The sequence below is a fragment of the Trichosurus vulpecula genome, chromosome 1 (assembly GCF_011100635.1).
Source record: "Trichosurus vulpecula isolate mTriVul1 chromosome 1, mTriVul1.pri, whole genome shotgun sequence".
In the NCBI taxonomy this organism is placed as follows: domain Eukaryota; kingdom Metazoa; phylum Chordata; class Mammalia; order Diprotodontia; family Phalangeridae; genus Trichosurus; species Trichosurus vulpecula.
Genome location: NC_050573.1, coordinates 119,634,075 through 119,661,434, shown reverse-complemented (window position 1 = coordinate 119,661,434; position 27,360 = coordinate 119,634,075). Strand labels below are relative to the sequence as shown.

General features: G+C 38.5%; 1 protein-coding gene across 2 annotated transcripts in view; it reads left to right on the top strand.

Moving 5' to 3' along the window:
- Nucleotides 1-27,360, top strand: part of COL14A1 (collagen type XIV alpha 1 chain) — a 254,847-nt gene that overhangs the window by 53,964 nt on the left and 173,523 nt on the right. For both annotated transcript variants that reach the window (XM_036760560.1, XM_036760567.1), the window contains exons 6-8: nucleotides 16,920-17,075; nucleotides 18,546-18,665; nucleotides 20,348-20,512. In XM_036760560.1, coding sequence (XP_036616455.1) covers nucleotides 16,920-17,075; nucleotides 18,546-18,665; nucleotides 20,348-20,512 — 441 coding nt within the window. The remainder of the gene's footprint in view (nucleotides 1-16,919; nucleotides 17,076-18,545; nucleotides 18,666-20,347; nucleotides 20,513-27,360) is intronic.

The following is a 27,360-nucleotide window of genomic DNA, read 5'->3' as shown; positions in this document are numbered from 1 at the left end:
ATTCTCCTAGTATCTTGAACAGGGGTCTACACATGATATTTACTAAATAAATGTTGGTTGAATGAATAAATGTCCAGTGATATATGCTGATTGTCATTTAATGAGGTGTGAAATAGGGCTCCTGAATGCTTCTATATTGCCATAAGCTATGTTCTTTATCAAAGATAGCCTAGGCAGAACCCAAGTGAGATTCTCTAGCTCTGCTCTTCATTGATAAAATCACACCAGTTGTTCTAAGTCCTAGAATACTACAGTCTTCTCAGAGCATAATAGGAAATGATAATGGAAAAAATAACCATAAAACAAAAAAAAAATCATGGGAAAGAAATCCGTGTAAACATCCACACTGTGAAAACAATGTGGATGAAAAGCCCATATTGTTTAGGCTGAAACTGAGTTAGTCCACACATATTTTAGGCAGGTACCACAGATGGACAATGACTAGAGCCCAGAGTTGGTTAGAAAAATAGATCAAAATGGAACACACAGAGGAAATTATGTAGACCTTTCGCTAATGCCATGTCGAATGCTCACTGCCACAAAAACTCATCTCTTGAATACTGATGTTATTCCAATGATGCTGTGTGGCTGGGAATTATTGTACAGCACTGTCTCCGAAGCATAAAATTGCACATGACCCAGAAGGCAATGGGAAGATGCACAGGGAATATAAATCAGCAGGTTGAAACATATTTCTAGTGGTAACAAGCACACAAAGTGTTGAAGAGGAGTATGGAATGGAAAAAAGAGACGGACAGGCTGGTCATACACTCATAATGAGAAGAAAAATAGATAGCCCAAGTGCTATGTTGGTTCCCTTGAGATATTAGGTGTGCTCTCGATAGAGGATTTGTTAGAAAGATATGGACAGTTGATTGACATAGAGAGGTTGTGATCTGCATTGATAAAGGGAATAGGGTTTGCTTTGCAGACCTTAAAACATTATAAATGTTGGCTATTAATAATACTTGTTAATTAACTGACTGATTCCTTGCTGACAACAACCCTGTAGAGTTCAAGTAATATTATTTTCATTTCACAAATGTGAAACCTAAACTGAAGCTCAAATAAGGTTAATGTCTCAGCCTTGCTCCTGAAAATCCCTGTTGGAGCTTGTATTGAAGCTAGGTCTTCTGACCTGGTGGAGACGGTAGAAATGAGGGTGTAGGTGACTCAGTTTAGATGTGATTGGAGCAGAGGCTTTGCAGTGGCCTAGAGGATGGCTCTGGGGTCAGTCACCAAATGAGCACCAAATGAAGGGTATCGGGAAGAAGGTGACAGAGTGACAGGGCTGGGTCAAGAGCCTGGGCCTAGACAGTAGCTGTTCAATGTTGAATAGTGATGGCCAAAACTCCTCAGTGCAATTGTGATTTAGAGAACCATGGAGAAACTAGCTTTTTTTTTTTAACAGCCAACAAGGCTACCTGGGACCAGCCTGGGGCTCATTTCCTCCAACTATGATGAACCTCTCCCTCAAGACCTGGGTGACTTGTTTGACATCAAGCACATAACTGCCTAAAGTTCTGGGTAGCTATGATTTTTATTTGGGGCTCAGGCTCTGAAAGCTTTGCCTATCCCAGTTCTTCAGACCCACAATGGCTAGCCTAGGAGCTGATGCTGGTACTCCCTGCTTTTCCTGCTCTCTGAGTCAAAGCACACAGGTAGAGTCACAGCAGAATAAAGATTTCGTTCATTAAAAAAAACCATCATTTTCACTACAGCTTGGTTAATAATCTCCAATAGAATTTTCACTTGTAGCTAACTTGCCTCATAAATCTTTTTAAGATTTTAATAACAGATAACAATCAATTGGGATTTCACAATCTATTCTGCTTCCAGATAATGATTTACTTACTGGACCTTGGTCATCAACAGCAAAGGAGAAGAGTTTGGGGGACAAGATCAGGGCTATAGGTTCAGCCACTTAAGAGGGAACCGATGCACATACTAGAGGTCAAGTGTACGAAGATAAGCTCATGAAGCGTGGAATTGTAGGCAAATCCTTTATGTAAGCAGACCAGGTTAAGAATCTGGGAGGTGTAGGATAATTCTGAGAGTTCACATTTATATAGTGTATATACGTGTGTATGTGTATATGTATATATTAGATATATATATATATACTATAATAAATAATATAGTATATATATAATTATATATTATACTTTAAGGTTCTCCAAATACCTTACATATTTAGCTCGTTTGATCTGTATAACACCCCTTGGAAGTGGGGGCTATTTTTTTTGTTCAGTCATTTTCCAGTCATATCTGACTCTTTGTGACCCCTTTGGGGGTTTTCCTTGAGCCTCAGTTTCCTTCACTGGAAGATGAGGGCAGTTGGGCGGCACAGTGGATAGAGCACCAGACCTGGAGTCAGAGAGACCCAAGTTCAAATCTGGACTCACATACTTAGTAGCTGTATGACCCTGGACAAGTCACTTAACTCTGTTTTTCTTGGTTTCCTCATTTGTTAAATGAGCTGGTAAAGGAAATAGCAAATGATTCCTATATCTTTGCCAAGAAACTCTCATGGATAGAACTTGAAGGATTTCATATAATGAAATAAAAGGAAGATATGCTCTGTGTCCTCTGGGCTTATGGGCAGCAAGCCAAAAGTTTGAAACACATTTTACTTAAAATTTAGACAAGAACACTTTAAAAATTGCAAAGTTGCTTTCATATGGATTTTATATTATGCCCTTAATTGTCTCCACAATAGAGGATATGCATGTGGGCAAGGTGCCTGATGGGAAGCTGGCCTAGGAATAAAGTGAAACGTGGCTGGGGGTATGCTGGTAAATGTCTCACAACTGATTCTCCAGAAAAAAAATATACACAGGACATATTTTAAAGTTTAATCTGCATTATTAACATTTTCTCCATCACTTTCTTAAGGCAGATGATCACCAAAACAGTAAATCAAGGCCTGATTTGTAGCATTTGCTGATTTCTGTGATGTGGATGTTGAAAATTTAACAAATGGCTCTCCTGATCCAGTTCAGCTGGCTCCAGCACCCTACTAGAGCCCACCTAGATGAAGGGGGACCCAGAAGGGTCTTGCTAATCAGGATGGGGGAGGGAGAGGGCTATGCAAACAAAGCCTATTTTCAGAATGAGATCCCAAGATACTCCTAATTTCATCAAAGAAATAATCGACTTCTCTGGAATGGCATGGAGGAGTCATTTCTAGGAATCCTGCTTGGCGCCACAGGCATTCACAGAATTTAGACCAAGTGTGCTGGCACACCCGGCCCACACTCTATACTTGCCAGTGCTTGGAAGCAGACTGGCCGTTGTATTGATTCGGCTTCCTTCTGGTCGTTTCCTCAGTTCTGCATCTCATTTGGCTGAAGCTGAGTGTAGCAAGGAAGTGCATGAAGCTTTAGCCACTTTCATAGGTCCGCAGAGCATAAGGATAAATGGTGATTCCTAGAATGAAATCTGACACTAAGGTGTCTCAGAGTGAGCTTCTGGCACCAGTGAATGGACAGCACTCCCTTTCTTCCCCCCAGCCATATTGCTTATGGAACTTAAAAAAAGTTCCCCTCCAAATAATTTCAAATCATAACATGGAAATTTTCATTTTGCTTCTGCCTTATTTCCTGAGAGAAAATTTTAGAGGTTGTAAGGCCTCTGGCTACATGGGAATGCTGGCTCAGATCCAAAGTTACAAGATCAGGGGAGAGGGGAGAGGTCAGCAATACCTGGTTCAGGTTAAGAAAATTCGTCCTTGTTGAGTGAGTTTGTAAATATAGCCAGATGAAGGAAGGTGGAGTTTGTATCTCCTAAACTTTCAGAATATTGTAATCCATATGATTTTAAGAACCAAAAAAAGCCTGGTGTGTGTGTATACATACATGTATATGTGTTTTATAAATTTATATGTATGTATAGTGACAGGTACATATGTTTAGCTCTTTATGTGTGTGTGTATATACATCTATATGTATATATTCCTATAGGCATATATAGTGATGTATATTTATATATTAGCTTTCTGTGTGTGTATGTGTGTTTATACATACATGCACATATATACACATGTGCATATGTATATGTGTGTATACTTAGTCATATGTATACATAATGATGTGTATATATTTATATGTGTTTAGCTCTCCGTGTATATACATGCACATATATACAGACACATACATTGTATGTATGTATGTATGTATATGTGTATATATAACTATGTGTATACATAGTGATATGTATGTATTTATATATTTATCCCTATGTGTATGTGAATGTGTATATTATATGCATGTATGTATGTATTCATAGCTGTATGTGTATATATTTATATATATTTAGCTCTCTTTATGTGTGTATATGTATATGTAAATACATATATACAGACATATACATGCATATACACATGCACATTTAGCAAATATTTACTGAGCACCAGCTATGTGTTATCTGCCCACCTGAGTGGAAAATTGTAGTTGTGCTTTGAGGGCAAAGAGATAAGATTTCCATTACAGATCTCAATCATCTGCTCTGTTTAGTACCAAAGGACCCTAATAAGGATGGGAGGGCTTCATATTAATCCATGTGTTATGTAGCATCTCTGATATCTGTCAGTATAGGGAACTCTGTTTATGATTTAGATAAGTCCATGGGAGTAGCCTGATATCGATATGCTAAGGTTACTTGCCTGGGGTCAGGCAGCTATGAAGACTCAATGCAGGATTTGAATCCACATCCTTCTGGACATAAAGCAGCATTTTCTCTATTATGTCATGCAGCATTGTGGTATGGTATAAGGAGTGTTGGCTTTGGAATCAGAAGCATTGGGTCCAAAACCTTCCACTTACTAACTGATTGAAATTGAGCAAGCCATCTAAACTTTCTTCAGTTTCCTCATTTTAACCAAATAAAAAAGGAAGCACTTTTAAAGTACCTACTATGTGCCAGGCACTGTTCTATCTTCAAGAACAAAACTGTCCTTACCCTTAAGGAGCTTACATTGTGTTATAACTCCTAGGCTTATAAAAAGTAAATATGAGGTAGTTTTTTGGGTGGGAGACACTAGCAGCTGTGGGGATCAGGAAAGGCCTCATGTAGGACGTGATGTTTAGTAGACCTTGACTTCTGAGGTCACTTTTAGCTCCAAGGCTATGATCCTGTGAACTCAAAACTAATATTAAATTAATGGACTGATAGCCAGAGTTCATTGACCTTTATGGCTTGTAATTCCGCCCCCCATTTTATTCCTTCCATCTTGATTCTGACCAAGCAGCCCTAAATCTTAGTTTTGCCAGAAATAAGTGAAAAAAATCCTTGGGGTTTTTTTCCTCAGCATTTAAAAGTTGTTCATCAAGTTATTGTTGTTGTTTAATGATTTTCAGTCATGTCCAACTCTTCCTGGTCTCATTTGGGGTCTTCTTGGCAGAGATACTGGAGGGGTTTGCCATTTCCTTTTCCAGCTCATTTTACAGATGAGGAAACTGAGGCAAACAGGGTTGAGTGACTTGCCCAGGGTAACACAACCAATAAGTGTCTAAGGCTGGATTTGAACTTGGGAAGAGGAGTCTTATTGAGTCTAGGACCAGCACTCTCTCCACTGCCTCCTCGTGCTGAGTTGAGTAAGCATAACAAATAAATTAACATGTAAGGCACTTTATAAACTTTAATGCACTCTATAAATGCTAGTTATCATCATCATCTTCATCATCCTGGTCATTGTTTCAATCAAAGACTTCCAAAGCACTCATAAGGAGTGCTACAGATTATGGCAAAGGCTTTGCATCTGATTTAGGGGAATGAATCCACAGTGGGAGCATTTAGGCAAGCCTATACAGTGGTTCTTAGGTATCATCCATCCTCTTCCCCCAAAGAATCTTTTATTGTATTTCTAGCCTCAACACCCAGTGGGCAAGCAGGTGGTGTCATTGTGACAGATGCTTCTGCCTTAGGAGTTAACCTAGATTCAGTGTTTCTTTGTTGCTGAAAACTTTGCCAACGGGGAAAATGGAGCTCCATTACCCAAATAACCATGGGCACCTACAATAACAATAACCTACAATAACCCAAGGATAAGGGACTGATACATTAAGTGAGATATAACTGTGGTTCACTGTTGGGAATTCTTTACTTTAAACCTTTCATATACCAGGTGCCCAGGTTTTAGCTCAAATAGCTTAGTCCAGATTAGTATTTAATAATAAAAAATGGGAAATGTCCTTTTCCCCATACAAATTAAGCTTTTGGAGAAAAAAACCCCTCTAGTTTTTAGTATTGAAGAATGGTAGAAAAGAGCATTGTCAATTTTAAAATTAAGCAAATGTGCTCACATCTACCTATGTTGATTAATGCCTTGAGTTTTTTTTAATTCAAAAGAGATATCAAGACTGAAAGAGGAAGGGGTAGAAGGTGGGCTCTCAAATGAGATGGATGTTAGGACAGGTGAACCTTTTGGTTCGATAATTCCATAAACATTTATCAAATGCTTTCTGTATACCAGATACTGTGCTGTATGCTGGGAATACAAAGATTAAAATGAAACGTATTTACACTCTGTTCTACTTTGGGGGGTGGCAGGGAATGTAATATATCCAGAAATAAGTAAATGCAAGATCTATGCCAAGTATTATTTACTGATTCACTGTGCAATCTGTAGCAACTCACTTAACTCCTGGGGTCTTAAGTTCCTCAACTATAAAATGAGAGGACAGTACATCTCTAGAGTCACATTTGAATTCAGACCCTCCTGATTCCAGGGCCAGTACGCTATCCACTGCACCACTTAACTACCCCAGGGGGAAGGTAGAAATATATAATCAGTGTGGAAAGATGGATTAGGTACAGATTATGAAGGTCCTTAAATGCCAACCAGAGGAGTTTGTACTTGATCTGCTGAGTACAGGGAGCCACAGGAGTTTACTGAGTAGGTGAGGAATATGGTCAAATTTGTCCTATAGGAAAATGATTTCTCTGAGCTTTGATTTCTTATTAGTAAAATGGTGATAATGATAAATGTACTATCTAACTCGGTGTTATGAGGGTCAAATGAGGTCATGTATGTAAAATGCTTTATAAATGTCAAAGCACTCTCATAAATGGAAGCTGTTAGGATTATCGTCACAATCCATACAACAAGTCTATAAAGTGGGCAGAATAAGCAAGAAATGAAGCTTCCGAGTTAATAAGAAGCAGTGTGGTGCAATGAATGGAGAACTGGACCTGGAATCAGAAAGCCTTGAGTTCAAAATCCTGTCTCAGGTAGTTAGTGACAGTGTCACCATAAGCCTCAGTTTCTTCATCTGTAAAATGAGAGGGGAGGGTTGTCCTGATGACCTATGGGCTTCCTTCCGGGTCTCAATCTATGATCCTATTGCGTTTGAATAGGGCATTACAATTGACAAAGCACTTTCCTCTCTAAGACTCTGTGAAGCAGGAAGTACAAATATCATTATCTGCATTTCACAGATGAGCAAACTATGAGGCTCAAAGATTTTAAATAATTCAGTGAAAGACACACAGCTAGAGAAGCAGAGCTAGAGCTTGTAACCACATCTGCCACCTCCAAAACTGGCTTTCTTGTCCAGTCTGGTTATAACCATTAAGATGCTGGATATTGGACCAAGACTTTCCTTCCCAATTCAGGCTAAGGAATTATCACCCATCATTTTAAATTGAATAAATACTGTTAAGTGGTTTTGCTAAACAGGCTACATTATGTATAAGATCTTTGGAAACATGTGTTGGTGGGTAGTAATGTAGTTTGTCTAGTGAATACAGTTGTGCAGGGAGAGTGATTGACAATCCAGATATCCCAAGGCCAGATTCAACAAATATTTGGAGAAGCTAGGGAAGTGCACTGACATAGATGCATTCTCGTTAATTTTCTGCTACTGTTAACGTTTTTCATCTTTTTCACTTTTCATTTATATCCCTCCTCCCCTTCCCTCAACTATGAGTGAGTCAATGAGCCCAAAGGTTGATTGCTTTTGTGTGCTGTGAGGTTTATAAAAGCATGTAGCACACGCTGGTTTATTTGTGCAGACAAAGATGAACATTGAATGGGATATTAGCAGATAATCCATATGCCAGCAGTCTCTCTCACACACTTACTTCCACGGACACAAATGCATCCACACCCAGCCACCTGACCCTGGTCCACCAGATCATAGCCTGATCACTCTTCCCTGTCAGCTGCAACTCTAAGCTGCTTTCACCTTTCCTTTGCCAATGGCAGCTGCTGATCCTGCGATGTTGGTGTAAAATAAACCTGTATGTGGGGACATGAGATGTGGATGGGGAGCAATGTCATATACAACTAATTGTGTGGTTTTATTCTGGGCTAGGCAGGAGGCTTTAGTTTCCCCAGTGGACTACTTACTATTATCAATGATTTGGCTCTGTGGCTTTCTCAAGGACTAGATCATTATAAATGCTGAGCCTCTGGGAATCTGGTTATAACAATGCACTTGAGTAGTGGTTTGTTATCTGCCCATATGAGAATACAATTTCATTCCTATGCTTTATTCAACCCATCCTGCTTTTCACCAAGCCGTTGGATGCTAGCCAATATATTAGCACATTGCCATCAATCTTATATGTCAGACTTCTTTCCCTCTATCTCCACTTTTTATCACCTCTTGGTGTGGGTTTCATAATCTAGAAAGGATATGACAAACTAGAGCACTGTGGCTTCATATGAAATTTTTATGATAGTCTAGACCCAAGCTCATATCCTGACCACAACTGCCCAAGATGTATTCTCTCCCTCTAGTAACATGAAAGCTCTTTGAGGGCAGAAAATGGCTTACTTTTGTGTTTGTATCCTCAGCAGGTAGCATGGGCCCTGGCACATAGTAGGTACTTAATATATACCTGCTGATTGATTCTTAGAGCCCCATTAAAGACAAAGTAGTAGCTTGGGCAATGTTAGTTAGCTCATAAAAAGGTATATAATGCTATTTATTATAAGATGGCTGAACTAAGGTGACTCTAAAATGGACACATTATTAATGGTAAGATTATAAGATCCATTATTCTTTTGGTACGAGTACTCCCTCCAATGGGGTGATAAAGTAGGTAGAGCTCTGGGTTCAGAAGCAGGAAGACTCATCTTCCTGAGTTCAAAATTGGCCTCAGACACTGACTAGCTGGGCAAGTCACTTATCACTGGGCAAGTCACTTATCCCCGTTTGCCTCAATTTCCTCATATGTAAAATGAGTTGGAAAAGGAAATGGCAAACCACTTCAGTATCTTTGCCAAGAAAACCCCAATTGGGGTCATGAAGAGTTGAACAAGTCTGAAAAATGACCCAACTCAGCAGTGGCCTCCCTTTGCTATCCCCACAGCAATCCTTTTAGTGATGGTCACTATTATAACCCCCTCAGACTATTGTAAAATTCAACTGATGGGTATTATTTTCTTTCTCTGTCATCATTCTAATTCATCCATTAATGCCTGAGGGATGTGATGGAAGAGTGTATTTTGTTTGGAAGTCATATTCTCATGATTCTTAACTGTAGGTTCATGGATTTATTTTTTAAAAAGTATTTTGATAACTGTATTTAAATATAATTATTTTGCTTTATAAATCCTATGTCTTTTATGTATTTAAAAACATTTTTTGAAAAGGGGTCCATATGTTTTATCAGACTCGCCAAGGAGTTCATGGTATAAAAAAAGATAAGAACCTCTGCGTGGCTTCATATTTATTTAATTTTTACAGTATACTGGAGATTATGGACATGAGGCAATTGAAGGGGTTTACTTTTTCTTTGTTTTACTATGGCTAGTATTTATAAAATGCCTACGTGTTCTGAAGAACTGTCCATGGTAATAGAGTGACCTGCTACCGACCTCTTCCACCTTTGAAGGTATAGTTAAGGATGGCTGGGAATCTTGACCCACCCATTTGAATCACTTGGGGTTGCAATAATCACCAGCTCTCTGTTTGGCATTTAAAGCTTCCCCACCTTTTCAGTCTTATACTTTACTCCCCTTCACGTAGTTTAGGATCCAGCTACTCTATCCTACACACTGTTCCTCACACATGGCATTCCTTGTCCTACTTCCATGCCTTTGTATAGGCTATCCGTTCTCCTTGGAATGCTCTGCCTCCTCATCTTTGCCTCTTCCTTCCTTCCTTACATCCCACTTTTCTGCAGGAGGACTTTCTTGGTTGTCCTGTTTGTTGTCAATGCCTTTCTGCTGAGTTACTTTTTTATTTTCACTCTATATCTCGAATATTCCCAGTTATTTGCAAGTTGCCCCCCTCCCCTTAGAATGTACACTCCTTGAGGGCATGGACTGTTTTTGCCCTTCATTGTATCCCTAGGACTTAGTATGGTGTTCAACACATAGAAAATGCTTGATAATGCTTATTGACTGATTGACCCCTAGCTTTTAGGCATTCAGTTAGGCCCTCTCCACAGGCGGTACAGAGCTTGACCTCTGCTATCTGGAGACTGAAATCACCTTTTTTCCCCTTAAAACAAAAACAACAGAAATGTGAATAACATAATTTTATAGAAAGGAAATGATATTTTGATTTAAACTAATTTTAATGTGGATTTCCTATGAATCTTGAGATGCTTCAGTTTTATTTTAAATTGGTATCTGTGCTTTTAGAGAAGCAGTTGGAATTAGGTTAAATTTATTTTTAATTTTTAATTTACAACACTCAGTTTCACAAGTTTTTGAGTTCCGAATTTTCTCCCCCTCCCTCTCCTCCCCACCTCCCAAGACGGCATGTAATCCGACATAGGTTCTACATATACCTTAGCATCAAACTTATTTGCACAATAGAGACTGAACTATTCTTGAGGCCAGAATGGAAGCAGGAGAACCAAATGTCAACTCCTAGGGGATTAGGACAAAAATGGACTAGCCCAATCCCTAGAAACTGGCAGTGATGACTGATTCTGTGCAGTCTCTGAGACATCCTCCTTGGGAATCTGGCTGCATAGCAAGTACATTGAAAAAAAAATCATCATCTAGTGAGTGAATCGTTTCCTGTGTTGGGTTGAACCATGGGCACCCATCAGGACAGCTGATGCCAGGCCACAAAATTGGAATCATTTCTGTTCTTTCCTCCCATGTGAAAATCTGCAGCTAACTACAATCTGTTAGACATCTTCTAGGCTACGTCTAATCAAAGAAGCACAATTTTACATTTGTATGAGTGTTTACAGCTTCTTTACATTATCTTGTATGTTCTCTATGACAACTGTCAGAGGCAGGGAGGTCTGTTGTGAGATTGTTTTTAACAGATGAGGAAATCGATTTTCAGACAGCTGGAGTCACTATACCATGGACGACATATTTAAGATGTGGAAGGACTAGGATTGGCACCCAGGTCTTATGGCTACCAGTATAGTGAGTTTGTCATGTAAGGAAAAATAAGGATATCATTTTATTTTCTGGTTTATATATTTATTTAACAAAAAGACTTGTATTTGTGATCTGTGCTTTGTATGAATCAGGCAACCTATGACTGTTGCAGGGTTTGGCAAACTATGGCCTGTGGGCCAAATCTGGCCTGCCTTTTGTTTCTGTATACCCTGCAAGTTAAGAATGTAAGCTCATGGGCTGCACAAAAAAAGACATTTGGCCAGTGGGCTGCAGCTTGCTGTTTTCATTTGTTTTATTTGAGTGCCACATGTTAAGAGAAATCCTGAGAAACTAGAATGCATCCAGGGGTCAGGGCATGTGGCAACCATGATGGTGAGGAATCTGGAATTGAAGCAATGGGGGACATTTTAGCTTCAAAATTAGGGACAGATATGGCAGTTCATTTAAAATACTTGAAAGCCTGTCCTGTAGTTGAGATGATAGACTTATTTTATGCTGTTCCAAAAGGCAGAACTAAGATTTTTTTGGGTGGAAGTTATTTCGAAGCCACTTTTGGCTTACTATCAGGAAGGACTTCCTAATAATAAGAATTGTTCAAAACTGGAATAGTCTGCCTTGGGCAGTCATGCACTCCAAGCATCTGTTTGATCAGATCCAGCTGTTTACATGTACATTCTTTTACGATACTTACCATCCAAGAGTTGAATCTCTCAAGGAAAATTTGCATGATCATCTGTGTGGGATCTCTTAGGGGATCTCTGGGTAAGATGTTGGATTAGAGGATCTCTAAGGACCATACCGGTATTAAGTTCTTCTATTTTGTAAAACTTTTCAGTGATTGAGGTAAATGCATCTGCTAGATGAATAGAACAAATAAATCTGTCAAAGTTAATGCTATTCCATAGATGACAAGATAACCCTTTTTTATTCTCTAAGGACCTTATCCTTCATCTTTTCATGTGTACCTGTCTTATGGGATTACCTATGGTCCTCTCAGTAATAGCACCATGACATTTCTATTGAAATGCTGTATAAGGGCAAGTTTCAGATGTGTTTACCATGAGTTTAGAATTTAAAAAAATATGGAAAACTGAATTTAATTCACCCAGAGGCAATTTAAATAAAATAATATTCTGTGATTATTCCTTCAAATGTCTGAGTTATTGAATTAAATCCTTGCCTATCTGGCCATTTTCTTAGTTTCATAGAGAAAAAAGAAAAGATCAGACTGGATAAGAAAGCTTAACAACGTTTGTGTGGATGCTATTATGAGGTTTTCTGGATAAGCAGAGTTTGAGCGTAGCCAATAAATGATTGCTTTTCATTCAGTTCCAATTTCAAGTCATGGGAATTATCAATGAACGCAAGCAAGACTAGTATAGCCAAGTCTGATTACTAGATATCATCAGATACCTTAAACTGATTGGGTGTCTGGGTAGCAACAAAGATTACATCTCATGAAGGAAGTGTGATTTTTTATGTATCAAAGTGGGGCTGTAACTTGTTCGATAGTTCAAAAAGTCCTTCTTGGAAAACACCAGCTATCGCTTCCCTTTATTTGAAAATTTAATGCTATAGTCAAAACGAATCCATCGAAGATACTTTGTTTCTGTTCTTTTTTCCTTAAGGAATCTAGGTGGTACAGTGGATAATGTTGGACTTGGAGTTCAAATCCAGCTTCAGACCCTGGGCAGTCAGTTAACCTTTCGGTGACTCAGTTTCCTCCTCTGCAAAATGGGGATAAGAAGAGCACCTTATCTCCTAGCATTGTGAGGATCCAATGAGATAACACTTGTAAATCATTTTGTGAAACTTAAATCGCTATGTAAATGCTAACTATTATTATTATTATAATTTTATATTAGCAAGAGTGATTTCTTAAGTTTGAATGCTAAGTAAAAAGATGAGAGGAATCATGTTGTAGTGGATAGAGAACCTGCTTTAGAGTCAGAAAGACCCAGTTTGGAGTTCTTTATCTGTTCTGCCCATGACAGGTACTGGCTGTGAGGTCCTGGGTAAGTCACTTAACTTCTCAGCCTCCAGGGCAACTCTTTGAGGATATATTTCAGAGTAGTTGCCACTGTTTTGGCTAATTAGTTCTCCCAGAGTTCCCTGCATCAAAAAGGTATATAGATATGCCGCGGTTTGAAGTGTAGTGGAAAGAACACTGGATAAGGTATTTTAGAGTTGGAAGGCCTCAGTGGGAATCTAGTCTAATCCATACCAGAAAAAAAAAATTTCTTCTGTGTTGTACCTGGCAAGTAGCGATCTTTGTTGTGCTCAGTTGTGTCTGACTCTTTGCGACCCCATTTGGGTTTTTTTTGGCAGACATACTGGAATGTTGCCACTTTCTTCTCCAGCTCATTTTACAGATAAGGAAACTGAGGCAAACAGGGTTAAGTGACTTCCCCAGAGTCACACAGCTATTAAATGTCTGCGGCCAGATTTGAACTCAGGAAGATGAGTCTTCCCAATTCTAAGTCCCAGTTTTCTATCCACTCTACCACTTAGCTGCCCCAAGTAGGTATCTAGGCTTTGACAAAAGACCTCCAGTAATGGTGATCCTACCTCAGTTGGGGCTAATTTTTTATAGTGGACCATATTCTTCTCTTATATAAACTTCTGAGATTTGTCCTTAAGCAGGAGACTCTTGGATGCAAGTTGAATCTAAATCCTAATTACTGTCCTAAAGTTTTTTAAAGTAATGAGGCCTAGCTGTAGTCACCTGTCATCAGGAAGAGCCTTATCTGTGTACGTATACACAGCACTTAGAAATGTTACCTGGGTCTGGAAATTTACCTGCCACGAGGACAGACTTTTGTCAAGGCAAATAACATAAGTACTATAAAAACAGAACTGCATCTTCATGAAATACTATTTGTAAGAACTGACTTCATGGAGCACTTCAAAGTTTGAAGAGCATTTGACATCTTTATCTCATTTGAGCCTCACAACGACTCTGTGAGGTAGTTACTATAGGTATTGTCATGCCCATTTTACAGATGACTGAACTGAGACCAAGAGTGGGTAAATGACTAGCCCACATGGGGTCACACAGCTAGTAAATATTTGAGGTCAGATTTGAACTTGGGTTTTCTTGATTCCAGGCCAACACTTTTATCTACTGTGCCATGTAGCTGCTTCTGGGTCACAAGGTCACAGGGGTGAAAGCTTGATTTCTGGTTGGAGGTGGAAAATGAATAACCTGAAAGCTACCCATAAGCTTTTGATAAAAGATAAAAGGTATTCTGCCCCCAAAATGAAAAAATGAAGAGAATTTGGGTTCTTGAAGAGTCATCTCATTTAGATTAGTCACACGATACAGGCTACATCAGAAAACCAAGCTGACTTTCACTTGATGACTTCTTACAGTCTTCCATTGGAAAAAAAACTGTTCCTTGAGTAATAAAATGAGATTATGTCTGTGTTGATACCCGCCATATTTTGGGGAACAAAATGAATACCAGAATTTCATCTATGGTTGGGTTTGATTTCCGGTAGGATATCTTAGGCATTGCAGGCAGGTTCTAGTTTTCTATAAGGAAGCTTTAGGTAGAGGCTTTTTGTTACCTGACAACTTGTCTTCACTGTGACTGACTAGATTTGGGATACTTCTGGCTCTACCTTGTACCCCTTCTTCTGGCTAGTTCTAATTTATCTCTCAGAAATGCGAGATGCCCAAATTTAGAGGTGTCTCCATACCAAATGTTCATATGGACTATCTGTGTCTGAGCTGTGGTATAGCTTTCTGAGTTCATATTGTTCTGATCAGCCACAGTTGGACACGCTGTACCTTGACCCCAACATAGTGATGTTATTTCGGTCCTCTTCAAGAATGAAGGACAACAGCCAACAAATTTGTCTCTCACCTATTCAGCTACAACCTCCATAGCCTCCCATATCTTGTGATCTGACAAAAGGGATTTGATAAAAATAGTTTTTCATAAGATTTGGGAGATATATGAGTTGTTCACACACATCTCTGGTGTGAGGGCTTGCTGAGCTCTTTCCAGGGCTGCTTATCCACCTTTGGTATCCACCTATAACTCCAAGAAGCTGTAGCATGTACAACAATCACACCCTGGTAAACCATCTAGGAAAACAGGCTAAAACTAGGTTGAGGTTAACTGACAGGCCTCAAATCTGAGTTAGGGTGGTTTCAAATGGGTGGATGATAACAATTTGTTCCAGTGGTCACGAAGGCAACTGAAGCAGGTATTGTAGAGCAGTTATAGCTTGGTCAGATATCAAAGATGCCAAGGTCATCCACTGCATCTCAGCCATCACTGGTCTTGCCACTGGACTTTGATGACTCTAGAAGACATAATGAAGCCCATAACTTTGTATGACCCTGCCTCACTTAAATCTAATTCACTTGCAAGTCAAGACATCACCCTTGATATCATTGGTCCTCTTCAAAACCAAAAAACAAACAATAGACTTAATCTTTGTGCTATGGATCTAGATGCTTAATTTGTATGGAGGTTTTTCAACCAGAAAGAAGGATCCTCATGTACCAAGTATATATAGAGATGATCTGAAAAAAAAATGTTGAAATTCCTTTGGCAAAATGCTGACTGCTTGATATAGAGATAAATCTATTTGACTGCTCATCTATTTGAATATTTAAATCATCCTAGGATCAGAATTTTATCATCATATAGGCAAGCCAAACAAAGGGATTTGACTTTGGAAATGGTTATTTACCTCCTGGTCCTGCTACAAACTCCATCCATTTTAGGTATAGTTTAAATTCCACCCTCAGCCCCTTTTTTACTATTTTTCAGTCTCGTCAAAACCAAACACTTGGATCTGTTCTTTCCTTGAATTCAGGAAATCCACATTTCTCTCCTGCTATTTCTTCCCTCCAACACAAACTCTGAATGCAAGAGTTCAGACTGCTTACTGGAAATCTTCCAGTCTTAATTTGCCTTTACCCCACCCCTAGACATTACCTAGATCTTTTCCTGGAGAAAGCCTGCAGGACAAAGCCCAAAATTGTATCAGAAAACACAGACACCATGTTCTAGAATAGTTGAAAGCAAGGTGTAAGTTGCCAAGGTGGTATGAAGTTGCCAGTATTTTTCTAAAGTATTTCCAGACTATTGGCTTTATTCTCGAATCATTCCTGTGATTTTCTCTCAGTAAAATTAATTTGGGGCAGCTAGGTGGCACAGTAGATAGAGTGCTGGGCCTAGAGTCAGGCAAACTTGTCTTCCTGAGTTCAAATCCACACTCAGACACTTACTAGCTGTGTGACCCTGGGCAAGTCACTTAACTCTGTTTGCCTCAGTTTTCTCATCTGTAAAATGAGTTAGAGAAGGAAATGGCACACAACTCCACTATCTTTGCCAAGACAATCCCAAGTGGGGTCATGGAGAGTTGGACATGACTGAAAAATGACTTAACAACAACAACAAAAGTGAATTCAAGAGAATGATCATAAAAATTTGGTGACATTCCTTTAATGAGAATCAGACTGGGCTCTTAGTTCTAAGCTATGAAAGGTGAACCTGAAGGAGTTTAAAACATAGTCACTGGGGTGTATTTTCCCCTCAATTAATAGATCACAATTTATTCCCTTTAATTTTATTTACAGAAGATAAATTTGTATGCAAAACACCAGCCATTGCTGATATTGTGATCCTGGTAGATGGCTCATGGAGCATTGGGAGATTCAACTTCAGACTGGTTCGCCTTTTCTTGGAAAATTTGGTGACAGCCTTCGACGTTGGAGAAAATAAAACTCGGATAGGTAATGTTTGTGGTTTTACTAGTATCAGTGACAATAAGTTCAATGTAAAATTCTTCAGTGTTTAGACATTACAAATACAGTAAGACTCCTTTCTACGGTGGCTTGCAATATATGCTGCCACTTTGGAATGTGTGGTTGTTGCCTAATATGGCACTCTTACTATAGTACAACTAATGATATGGGCTTCTTTATCTCTCTTATTCAATGACTCTTTAAATAAGTTAAGCCATAAACATTTACAAGATGAAGAGCTTGGAGTCTTACTTACTTGGGCTTGCCCATGTCAATACTTCAAGGATCTGTGATTTCACCGGTATGGATCTCTCTCCATTGAGGTAGATTGAAGCCTCCCTAAGCTTTTTCAGGTGGTCCTTGGACGCTCCTGTGGCAGAAAAATTCATTACTCTGAGACCAGGTTGGGGCTGAGCTACTGCAGATTTAGTTAGACTAGTCCTTGCAAAGGCAGTCTTTCTATCTTCCCTACTTGTTATGGCCTTTGAGAAATTTAGGATCAGTTCCAAACCTCAAGGACATTGATAGAGGTAAAACTTGCTGCATTGTATTTAGAATCCATAGGTTGTATGTCCTAGACCACTAACCTAGGAGTCAGGAAGGCCTGTATTCAAATGCCATCTCTGGCACATACTGGCTCTGGGACCCTGGGCAAGCCACTTAATTCCTCAGAGCCCCAAGTAGCTTTTAAGACTGTAGGTTGAAGAGTTGCACATCTACTTTGGGAGAGGGAGCTTCCTCTATACCAATGGAATCACACATCTTGACCTTCCTCCTTCCCCTCCCAATTTTTTTAGAATAACTAACATTACTAACTTTTTTTTAAGTGCAGAATTATAATCATCAAGCATTCAAAACACAGCCTTCTGTTTTTTAGAAACTTAAGCATAATAAAAATTAATGGACTTATTCTTTTACAATTATGAAATTACAGTTAGTTGAATAATCAATCCTTTATCATTTGGGGTTAGGGATGGAAGGCCTGTGAGAAATCAAATCCTCCCAAATGTGGAATTAAGAAAATTGGACATAATTTCACAGTCCAAGAGAAGCTTTGCCAAATTCAGGCTGGCCAACAAAGATGCCGGAAATCTTTGAACAATGTATTAATTTCATCTTGTAACTCATGATTTAACTTCTTTAAAGAGTCATTGAATAAAGTCATTCCTTTGGGAAGGGAAAAGGCAAATTCTAGTCATTTTGTCTGCATACAAATTAAATAAATCATATCATCAGTTATGAATTGGCTTCTAACTTTGGCCAGAAAATATGAATTTTCTTAGCAGATGGGTATGGACTGGTTATATAGTTTGATGGGATTCCTTTCTATGAAAAACACATCTCGCTAGTTCTTCAAAGAAGTAAATTCCAGAGAACATTTGTTTGGAGGAATCTAGTAACCACAGTTCAGTGGCAAGTTCATCTGTTGCCATGAACATTTTCCTGTTTCTTTGTTAGGCCTTGCACAATACAGTGGTGACCCTCGGATAGAATGGCACCTGAATACCTATAGCACCAAGGATGCAGTGATTGATGCTGTCCGGAATCTACCATACAAGGGAGGAAACACCTTAACAGGTATTTCTTTGTGTGCTGTCCTCAATATTAGCAGCTCTGATTCTCCTAAATGATCCTTCCATTTCTCTGCACTGCTACTTAGTAGAATCTGTGTAACATGTTTCATCTATTACTAAAAATACTTGAGTTTCTTCTACTCCAAATATAAAATCAGGAGGCAAAGCTGGGAGATTTCTTCCTTCTTCTCAGTAAAAAACAAACAAACAAACAAACAAACAAACAACAAAAAACCCAATTGGAGTCCCAAAGAAGACTGCACTAGGCCAAAGAGAAATAAAGGTAATATTTTGACCTTCCAATCTCAGGTAACATACTTGAATCTTATACTTTATGCTGTTTATTCATCTTGCCCCAAAATTTAAATTCTTTTTAAAAAGTTAGTAAGATACCCCTTTCCTCAGTGAAAAGTAATTTCTGTCACAGCTCCAAAGACATAGTCATTACCTTTTATTTTTCAGCCAATTCTTAATGGGAAAATGGTTCTGTAGACTGAGGTTCATGAGAAAAGTTTTCTTATAACTATTTTTGATGGTAGGCAAAAGCTATTTTTGCCACTGAATGTCAATGAGTAAAATGTGAATGAAAAGAAAATATAAAACAAGCCAAATTCTGAGTAATTATAAGGACCCATCTTTGTCCCAGAGAAAGGCTAATAAAATAGAAGCATCTCCTCTTAACAGAGACAGTTTACAGGTGTAGACCTCTACATACTCTGTCAGGCATGGATGGTCATCGAGTTGATTGGTTTTACATAGCTATTTTTCTTTGTTATAAGAGAAGGCTTAAGTGCTATTGAATGGGGGCTGTGTGTTATATCTAGATAGAATTGGAGAGGTAGGCAGCATGGTGTTGTGGATAGACTAGAGTCTAGACTTAGAGTCAGAAGACTTGGCTTTGAATCCTGCCCTAGATACTGACTAGCTGTGTGGCTTCGCTCTGGATTTCAGTTTCTTTACCTTTAATAAGAAGAAATTGGACTCAGTTAATTCTAAGGCCCCTTCCAGTTCTAAATCTGTGATTCTATGACTGCAGCATAAAACAAAATTTATCAATAAAACTTTTTTTTAAAAGGCAACAAACACTCTCCAACTCAAACAAAATGCGTATGGTCGTTGGCTTTAAAGGCTAAGGTGCTGCTGAAATCACAGTTTTTGAGAAGGAATTTAATGACATTTTCATTAGCCCACTAAAAAATCATTTGGTGCTTCTGTGGTAGGCCTGGTTTTCTTGGCCAGAAAATGATAAAGGGGAATGGCAACAAGCCCAGTTATCATGTAGCATTTTGATAGATGTTTCCCCCATAATCCTTTGCCTCAAACAGAGAATCATCATGGAGCTGCTATTGCTGAAACTGTTATTCTGGCTACTTTTTAGTCTAGATCCTAAGGGACTCAGTCTCCTTGGATCTGAGAGCTAGGGTCTATAGACCATCTTGTCCAAACTCTTCATAAAACCAGTTCCTAAAGTAATGCAATGTTTATTTTTCTCATTCTTTACGGTGGTGTGGACTTGAATTTCTTCCCTGGTATTTGAGCTATCAATCCTGAAGCTTTTTTAAATGAGTTTTTGCCTATTGTAAACATATTATTTCAAATCCATAAGCTATCTTTCATCTCGAGGTTAAATTTTACAGATGAGAAAGACTGTTTTGTTAGTGACTTATTTAATATTTATACTTCCAGGTCTTGCCTTAAATTACATTTTTGAAAATAGTTTTAAACCAGAAGCAGGAGCAAGAACTGGAGTATCCAAAATTGGCATCTTGATCACAGATGGAAAATCTCAAGATGATATTATCCCTCCATCGAGAACTCTACGTGAGTCTGGGGTTGAGCTCTTTGCGATTGGTAAGTATTACCTCACTGGTGTATATCAACAGTAGTCAGTAGACAGAAAATCATCTTTTTTTCTGGATGTAGTAAAAGGACCATTAGAATTCAGCTCTGAAGGTCTGGATTCTTTTTTCTGACTCTGCTACCAACTTGCTGTGTAAGCACTTGCCCATCGCTTAACCAATTTTATCTCGGTTTTTCCACCTGTAAAAAAGTAACAGCCTTGTATACCTCACAGGTTTGGTGGGAGAACAAGATGAGCTCAAGTAGAAGTATTTGGAAAGGCATCAAGTGATATGCAAATATGGATATTGGTTTTTATAATATTTTAATCAAATAGATCCTTTTCTTCGTGCTTATATAAGTTAGGTGGCCCTGTGGATAGAGGGCCAGACATGTCGTCCACAAGATCTGAGTTCTAATCCAGCCTCAGACATTTACTAGCTGTGTGACCTTGGGCAAATCACTTAACCTCTATTTCCTCAAATGTAAAATAATGATAATAATAGCACCCACCTCGCAGGGTTGTTGTGAGGATCAAAGGAGATAATAATAATTAATAATAATAATAGTTAATATTTATTAAGTGCTTACTAGATGCCAGGCACTGTGCTAGGCACTTTATAATTATTATTATTATTATCCCATTTTGTAGATAAGGAAATTGAAACAAATAGAGGTTAAGTGACTTACCCAGGGTCATACAGCTAGTAAGTTCCAAGGCTAGATTGGAATTTAGGTCTTGCTGACTCCAAGTCTGGCACTCTATGCCCTGTGCCTCCTAGCTGTTGTATATAATATTTGTCATGCCCTTTGCAAACCTTAAAGTGTTATATAAATGATAGCTATTATTATGATTCTGATTATGAATGTCATATCTGCATATTACCTATTTGCTGACAGAGATATTTGGGAGAAAATTAGAAAAAATATTTCCCAAGGAATTGTAGCTATACAGTCCTGGAAAGAGTCCTCAGAACAGTGGGCAGCTTGATGAGAGGCACAGGAGACCATGCCTTAAGAATATTGGTTGAAGAACATCTTTGAAAAAAGCATGTTGAATTCGTTGTATTTTTCAAGGGAGAGGCAAATTTTACATGGTGCAAATTCACAGTTGTGAGTGAAATCTTTATTTTCCATCCGGCTTTATCTATCTATGGTAACGCCCATCTGCTTTTGTGTTTGTTAAATTCAAAATATAAAATTTTTTAAAAAGAAAATTATCTGAAAGAACTGGGAATAAGATACAGTATATCAACATATTTTTAAAAATAAAGAACTGAGGACTTTTAGCCTGGAGAAGAGAAGTCTTAGGGAGAGTGGGGAGTTTTCTTTAAGTGTGTGAAGGCTCTCCTATAGAAGAGGGATTAGATTTATTGGCCCCAAAGAACTAGTGAATCCAAGTAGCAGAACCAGATTTTGGATGGATTTAAGAAGAAAAAACTTCCTAGCAATGAAAACTGTCCAAAAGAAAAATGGGGCTTCTCGGGAGGTAATGCGTCTCCTGCACCACTGGAGGTCTTCAGGCAGATGATGCATTGTCTGGGATACCATGCAGGGGATTTCTGTTCAGGTTCCATTTAGAATGGATGAGTATGAAGGTCCCTCTCAATTGAGATTCTGTGATTCTGTGGCTGTTTGTAGGGAATGCAGTCTGTGGAGTGGTACCAGTATTGTTTTCTATTAAAGGGAAACCATAATTTATTTATTAAGTGTCCCTCCTATAAAAGGAGGTATGTGTGGCATAGGATCCGGATAATTGCCAACTCTTTTGAGGCTATTGCATTCCCATGACTGATTATACTTATAAAAATTCTTTGCTAGTGAATAGGGCTTCTAGATTGAAAGATTCTCATTGAAAAAAGACCCCAAGTCCCAGTCAGCAGCCGACTAGATACTGAAATACTGTGTGAAGAGTTAATGGTGTTTCAGAAGCCTATATGATTTGTCATCATTTCTCTTCCATTTTATTGTGTTATTGAAGAAGTGTGGGATAGTGGATAGCATGTAAGAAAATACGAATTCAGTTCCTATCTTATTAGCTGTATGACCATGGGCAAGAAATCTGAGCCTTGGTTTCTTCTTCTATAAAATGGAGAGAACTGACCCCTCTGTTTGTTGTGATGATGCAATGTCATATTTGCAAATGTCAGCTGTTCTTGTTAAGAACACTTTAATCACCCAGATCGTAGTCTCCATTATTAAGAGATGATGGCGCTCAGTCTATGGTTGGTGCTTAATGCAAGTTTGTTGAATTAAATTGAAAGGTACCTATTTCATTTGGACTAATAGACCTTGAGGGCTGTGGCCTTTATTCACCCTGCCTATTCAAATCTCCCCATCAGAACAAACTGCATGATCATTGTCTAGGAATTGTCTAGGTGGCTCAGTGGCTAGACTGCTGGCCCTGAAGTCAAGAAGACTCCTTTTGTGAGTTTAAATCTGGCTTCAGACACTCACCAACTGTGTGACTGTGGGCAAGTCACTTAACCCTGTTTGCCTCAGTTTCCTTATCTGTAAAATGAGCTGGAGAAGGAAATGGCAAACTGCTCCAGTTTCTTTGCCAAGAAAATCCCCAAAAGGGTCATGAAGAGTAAGACATGACTGAAAAATGGCTAAACAACAAAGGAGTTATTTATCCACTGCAAAGGGCTTTGTGTATCAGTATATATACCCTAGGATTTCTTCCCATTGTACTGATTCTTCCAGCTTCTCCTACTCAGGAAAAGGGCCTGAAACATCCCTCTGGATCATCCATATTTTTTTAGTATCAGATCAATGTCTGGTTCTGATTGATTAATCATTTAGTCAATGAATATTGATCGAGTATCTACAATGTGCCCACCGCTGACCTGGGTGCTATAAGGGACACAGAAGAAATTTTGAGATATGATTGTTGCCTTCAAAGAGGTTCCCATTTATCTAGGAAGATAAAACTATTATACACAAAACAATTTCAGAACAATTACATGCTCCATTTTATAGCATTGAATGTAAAGTACAGCAGTAATGTTGAGAGTGAATACTTAGATTAAGGATTCTTAGCCTCTTTTTTGAGTCATGGACCCCTTTGGCAGGCTAGAGAAGCCTGTGAACTCCTCAGAAACAATGTTTTTGAATGCATAAAATGTATAAGATTACAAAGTACACCCATTATATTGAAATGGCTTATCTATCTATCCATTTATCTGTATCTCTGTCTTTCTCTATCCATCCATTCATCCATCCATTTATCTCAAGCTATTTAGCTGTCCATAAACCATCTATTTAATTTTCTATCCATCTATCATCTATCTCTTTGTCTATCCACCTATGAATCATTCATCTATCCATTCATCATCTTTTTCTCTTTCCTTTTCTTCTTCCCCCCTCTCTTTCTCTGTCTCAAAGTTGAATAACCCATGTTAACACCCCTTGGACTAGACCATTATCTCTGTGTTGGCAATGACAACCTTTATTCCTCTCCATCCTTACTTCTCCCACCTCTCGCCCCAAGCCAAAGTATGTAGCATTAAAGGGGAACCCATTGTTCTCAACATAGCCCATTCCATTTTGAGACAGCTAAGGATCCAGATGGGCATGAGGTCCTTGAGGATAGGCACTGTTTTGGTTTTTTGCCTTTCTATGCTCAGCACCCAGCACAAATGCCTAACACATGGCAAATACACAATAAAAAATACTTGTCCAATTGAATTGCCAAGGATTTAGAGGTACAAGTGACCTTAGAGGTCATGTAGTGGAATCCCCTAATTTTCCAGGTGAGAAAACTTGTTTTAGATTCATTTTATATATAATAGGGAGTAACTGCAGGCTTTTGAGCAGAGGCATAACACAAGGAGTGTACACAAGGAAAATTAATCTGACAAGACAGCAAAATGTAGTTTGGATGTGGGGACGGTGACAGTTTTGTAATAATTAAAAAGAGTGGCAATGAGAGCCTGTAGTAGCTTGGTGGTGATGGTCGTAGAGGGGAGAGAAGAGTTGAGAGATATTACAGAGAGGTAGTAGAATTTACAAGACTTGACATCTACTCCCTTTATGGCTTATGACAAATGACTTCAATTTCTGGACCTGTTTCCTCATCTGGAAAAAGGTAGAGTCTAGACTGTATGATTTCTAAAGTTTCTTTTCAGCTATAAAATTGTGTGACACTATGATCTATGATTGAGGTCGCATAGCCACATGGAGCCACGAAAGCTCATCTTCATGAGTTCAAATCTGGCCTCAGACACTTACTAGCTGTGTGACCCAGGATAAGTCACTTAACCCCGTTTGCCTCAGTTTCCTCATCTGTAAAATGAGCTGGAGAAAGAAATGGAAAACCACTCCAGTATCTCTTCTAAGAAAATCCCAAATGGGGTCGTGAAGAGTCAGACTGAAACGACTGAACAACAACAGCAAAAAAATCTATAATTAATCTAGTTTGGTTCAAGGTGATTTTACAGGTTGGACTTCTAAGTAATTCAGGGCTGCTAGGTGGGCTAAATGTTCTGTTTATAGATGAAAGCATGTGAGAAAGAAAGAATGATGTCATGCAGTTTGGGGTTTGATGGACCTTTTTCTGAGTTCTTTGGGTTTCTGTCAAGCTGTAATATCACTTCAGCTCTGTAAAACTGGGGCTTTCTCTGTTCTTTTCTGTGTATTTACCTCCTTTATAAAGTGAGGGACGTGGATCAAGTGATTTCTAAAATCCCTTCTAGAACTAAATCTTATGATCTGATATTCCTATTTCATCCTGACTCTAGCCTTATAGACATAAGGCCAAATAATATTCCGCATCCTATAATGGACTTGATTTGGAAAGAGAAAGCCTTTGGTGTATTTTAGGATGTGGTTTCTGTGTGCCTCAAAGGCCCTGTAAGTTTTCATCAGCGCTATTGAAAGTGGTATTTTCTGTACTAAGCTCACTGTTTGCATATGTATCCATTTAGTGGAGTAATTATAGCTCAAGTGTGTGTGTGTGTGTGTGTGTGTGTGTGTGTGTGTGTGTGTGTGTGTGTTCTAGAAGGGATTTTAGAAATCACCTAATCCATGGCCTTCACTTTACAGAAGAGGTAAATACACAGAAAAGAGCAGAGAAAACCACAATTTTATAGAGATTTAGTGATATTACAGCTTGACAGAAACCCAAAGAACTCAGAAAAAAGTCCATCAAACCCCAAACTGCCTGACATCCTTATTTTTTCTTACATATTTTTATTGCTTCCATCTATAAACAGAACATTTAGCCCAACTAGGAGCCCTGAATTATTTAGATGTCCAACTTGTAATACACACACACACACAGACATGTATTCACATATATGGAGAATACTAATTATTGTTAATAGTTGTGTAATTTAGAAGCTAATGTTGAAATGCTTGTAGACAAGAAATACCTCAGCAATTGTTCTTGGTTCTTCTATACTTTTATTCAATGAAGGAAATTCCACAGAAGGGTTAAATCAACAAAGGTGTACTGAGTTTATTTACCGTCCCTTCTCTGATATCATTTTAAAAATGAATGGATAGTGTTTTTAAAACAAACTACTTTTTCCTTCCTAAATCTAGCTGAGCATAGAAATTAGATACAGTTTGAAATTTCTAGTTAAATATTGCCTTTTTCATAGTAACTATTCATTTCATAACCACGGTGAGCAAACTATTTTTGTAAATACAGTGAAAGCTTTGTTATCTTGTGTGTTAGGGGTGCAGGTTAGTTCAAGAATTCCAAATAACTAAGAAGAAATTCCTGTCTCTGGCACAGTTTCTTTCTTTCTTTCTGTTATCTGCTTCCTTTGATTTTCTCCCTAAGTTCTGTAAGTGACAGAAAAAGCATTATTTAACTAAAACCTTTGTAAGAGACTTTTGCAGCAAGACTCTTTTTTTTTCTCCTTCAAAGTTCAGGAACAATGAGCAATAACCCTCAACTAACCTTAGCTAATCTCAGCCCATCTGCCTGCTTTTATCTGGTCGCCACAGGAAGGCCTAGGCCAATGTGTATTAGACAACATAAAAAAAACTGAATTCCTGAAGTTTCCTAGTTAGTGAATTAGTAAAATGTTGAATAATGTAGCTGCTGTACATGTTTTAGAAGTTAGGAAAAGTGACCAAAGGCATACTTCAATGCAAGTAATGTTTAGGCTTAGATAATTGAGAATTTACTTCATAAGATCATTGATTTAAAGCTGGAAGAGACCTGAGAAGCCACCTAGCTCACCCTCTTCATTCTATAGATGAGACCACTGAAGATGGGTTCAAGTGACTTGCCCAAGGTTACACAGATAGTAAGCGGTGGGTCTAGGATTCAAACTCGGATCTTTTGTCTCCAAGGCAAGTCCCTCTCCATCACCGAACTTTGGCTTCAGTCTCTGACAAGACAGAAGAGGTTAGGACCACCAGGATACTTTCCTTTTGTTGTTGTTTAGTCATTTTTCAGTTGTGTCTGACTCTTTGTGACTCTTTTTGGGGGTTTTCTTGGCAAAGATACTGGAGTGGTTTGCCATTTCCTTCTCCAGATCATTTTACAGATAAGGAAACTGAGGCAAATAAGATTAATTGACTTGCCCAGGGTCACACAGCTAGCAAGTATCTGAGGTCAGATTTGAACTCAAGTCTTCTTGACTCTAGGGCTGGCGGGCTTTTCTACCACTGGACAAAATTAATCTTGAAAAACAATCAGGATCATTATCAGTCATTTAGCATTTACGATATGCCTACTGTGTGCCAGATACTTTATTAAGCACCGACAATATAATAAAAGGCAAAAGACAGTCTATACTCTCAAGACGAACTTACAGATTACTGATTTTATTAATTTTAATAATTTTAATTAGTGGTTGGGTTGATTCTGCTAGCCGAGTCTTGAATTTTTATGAGATACT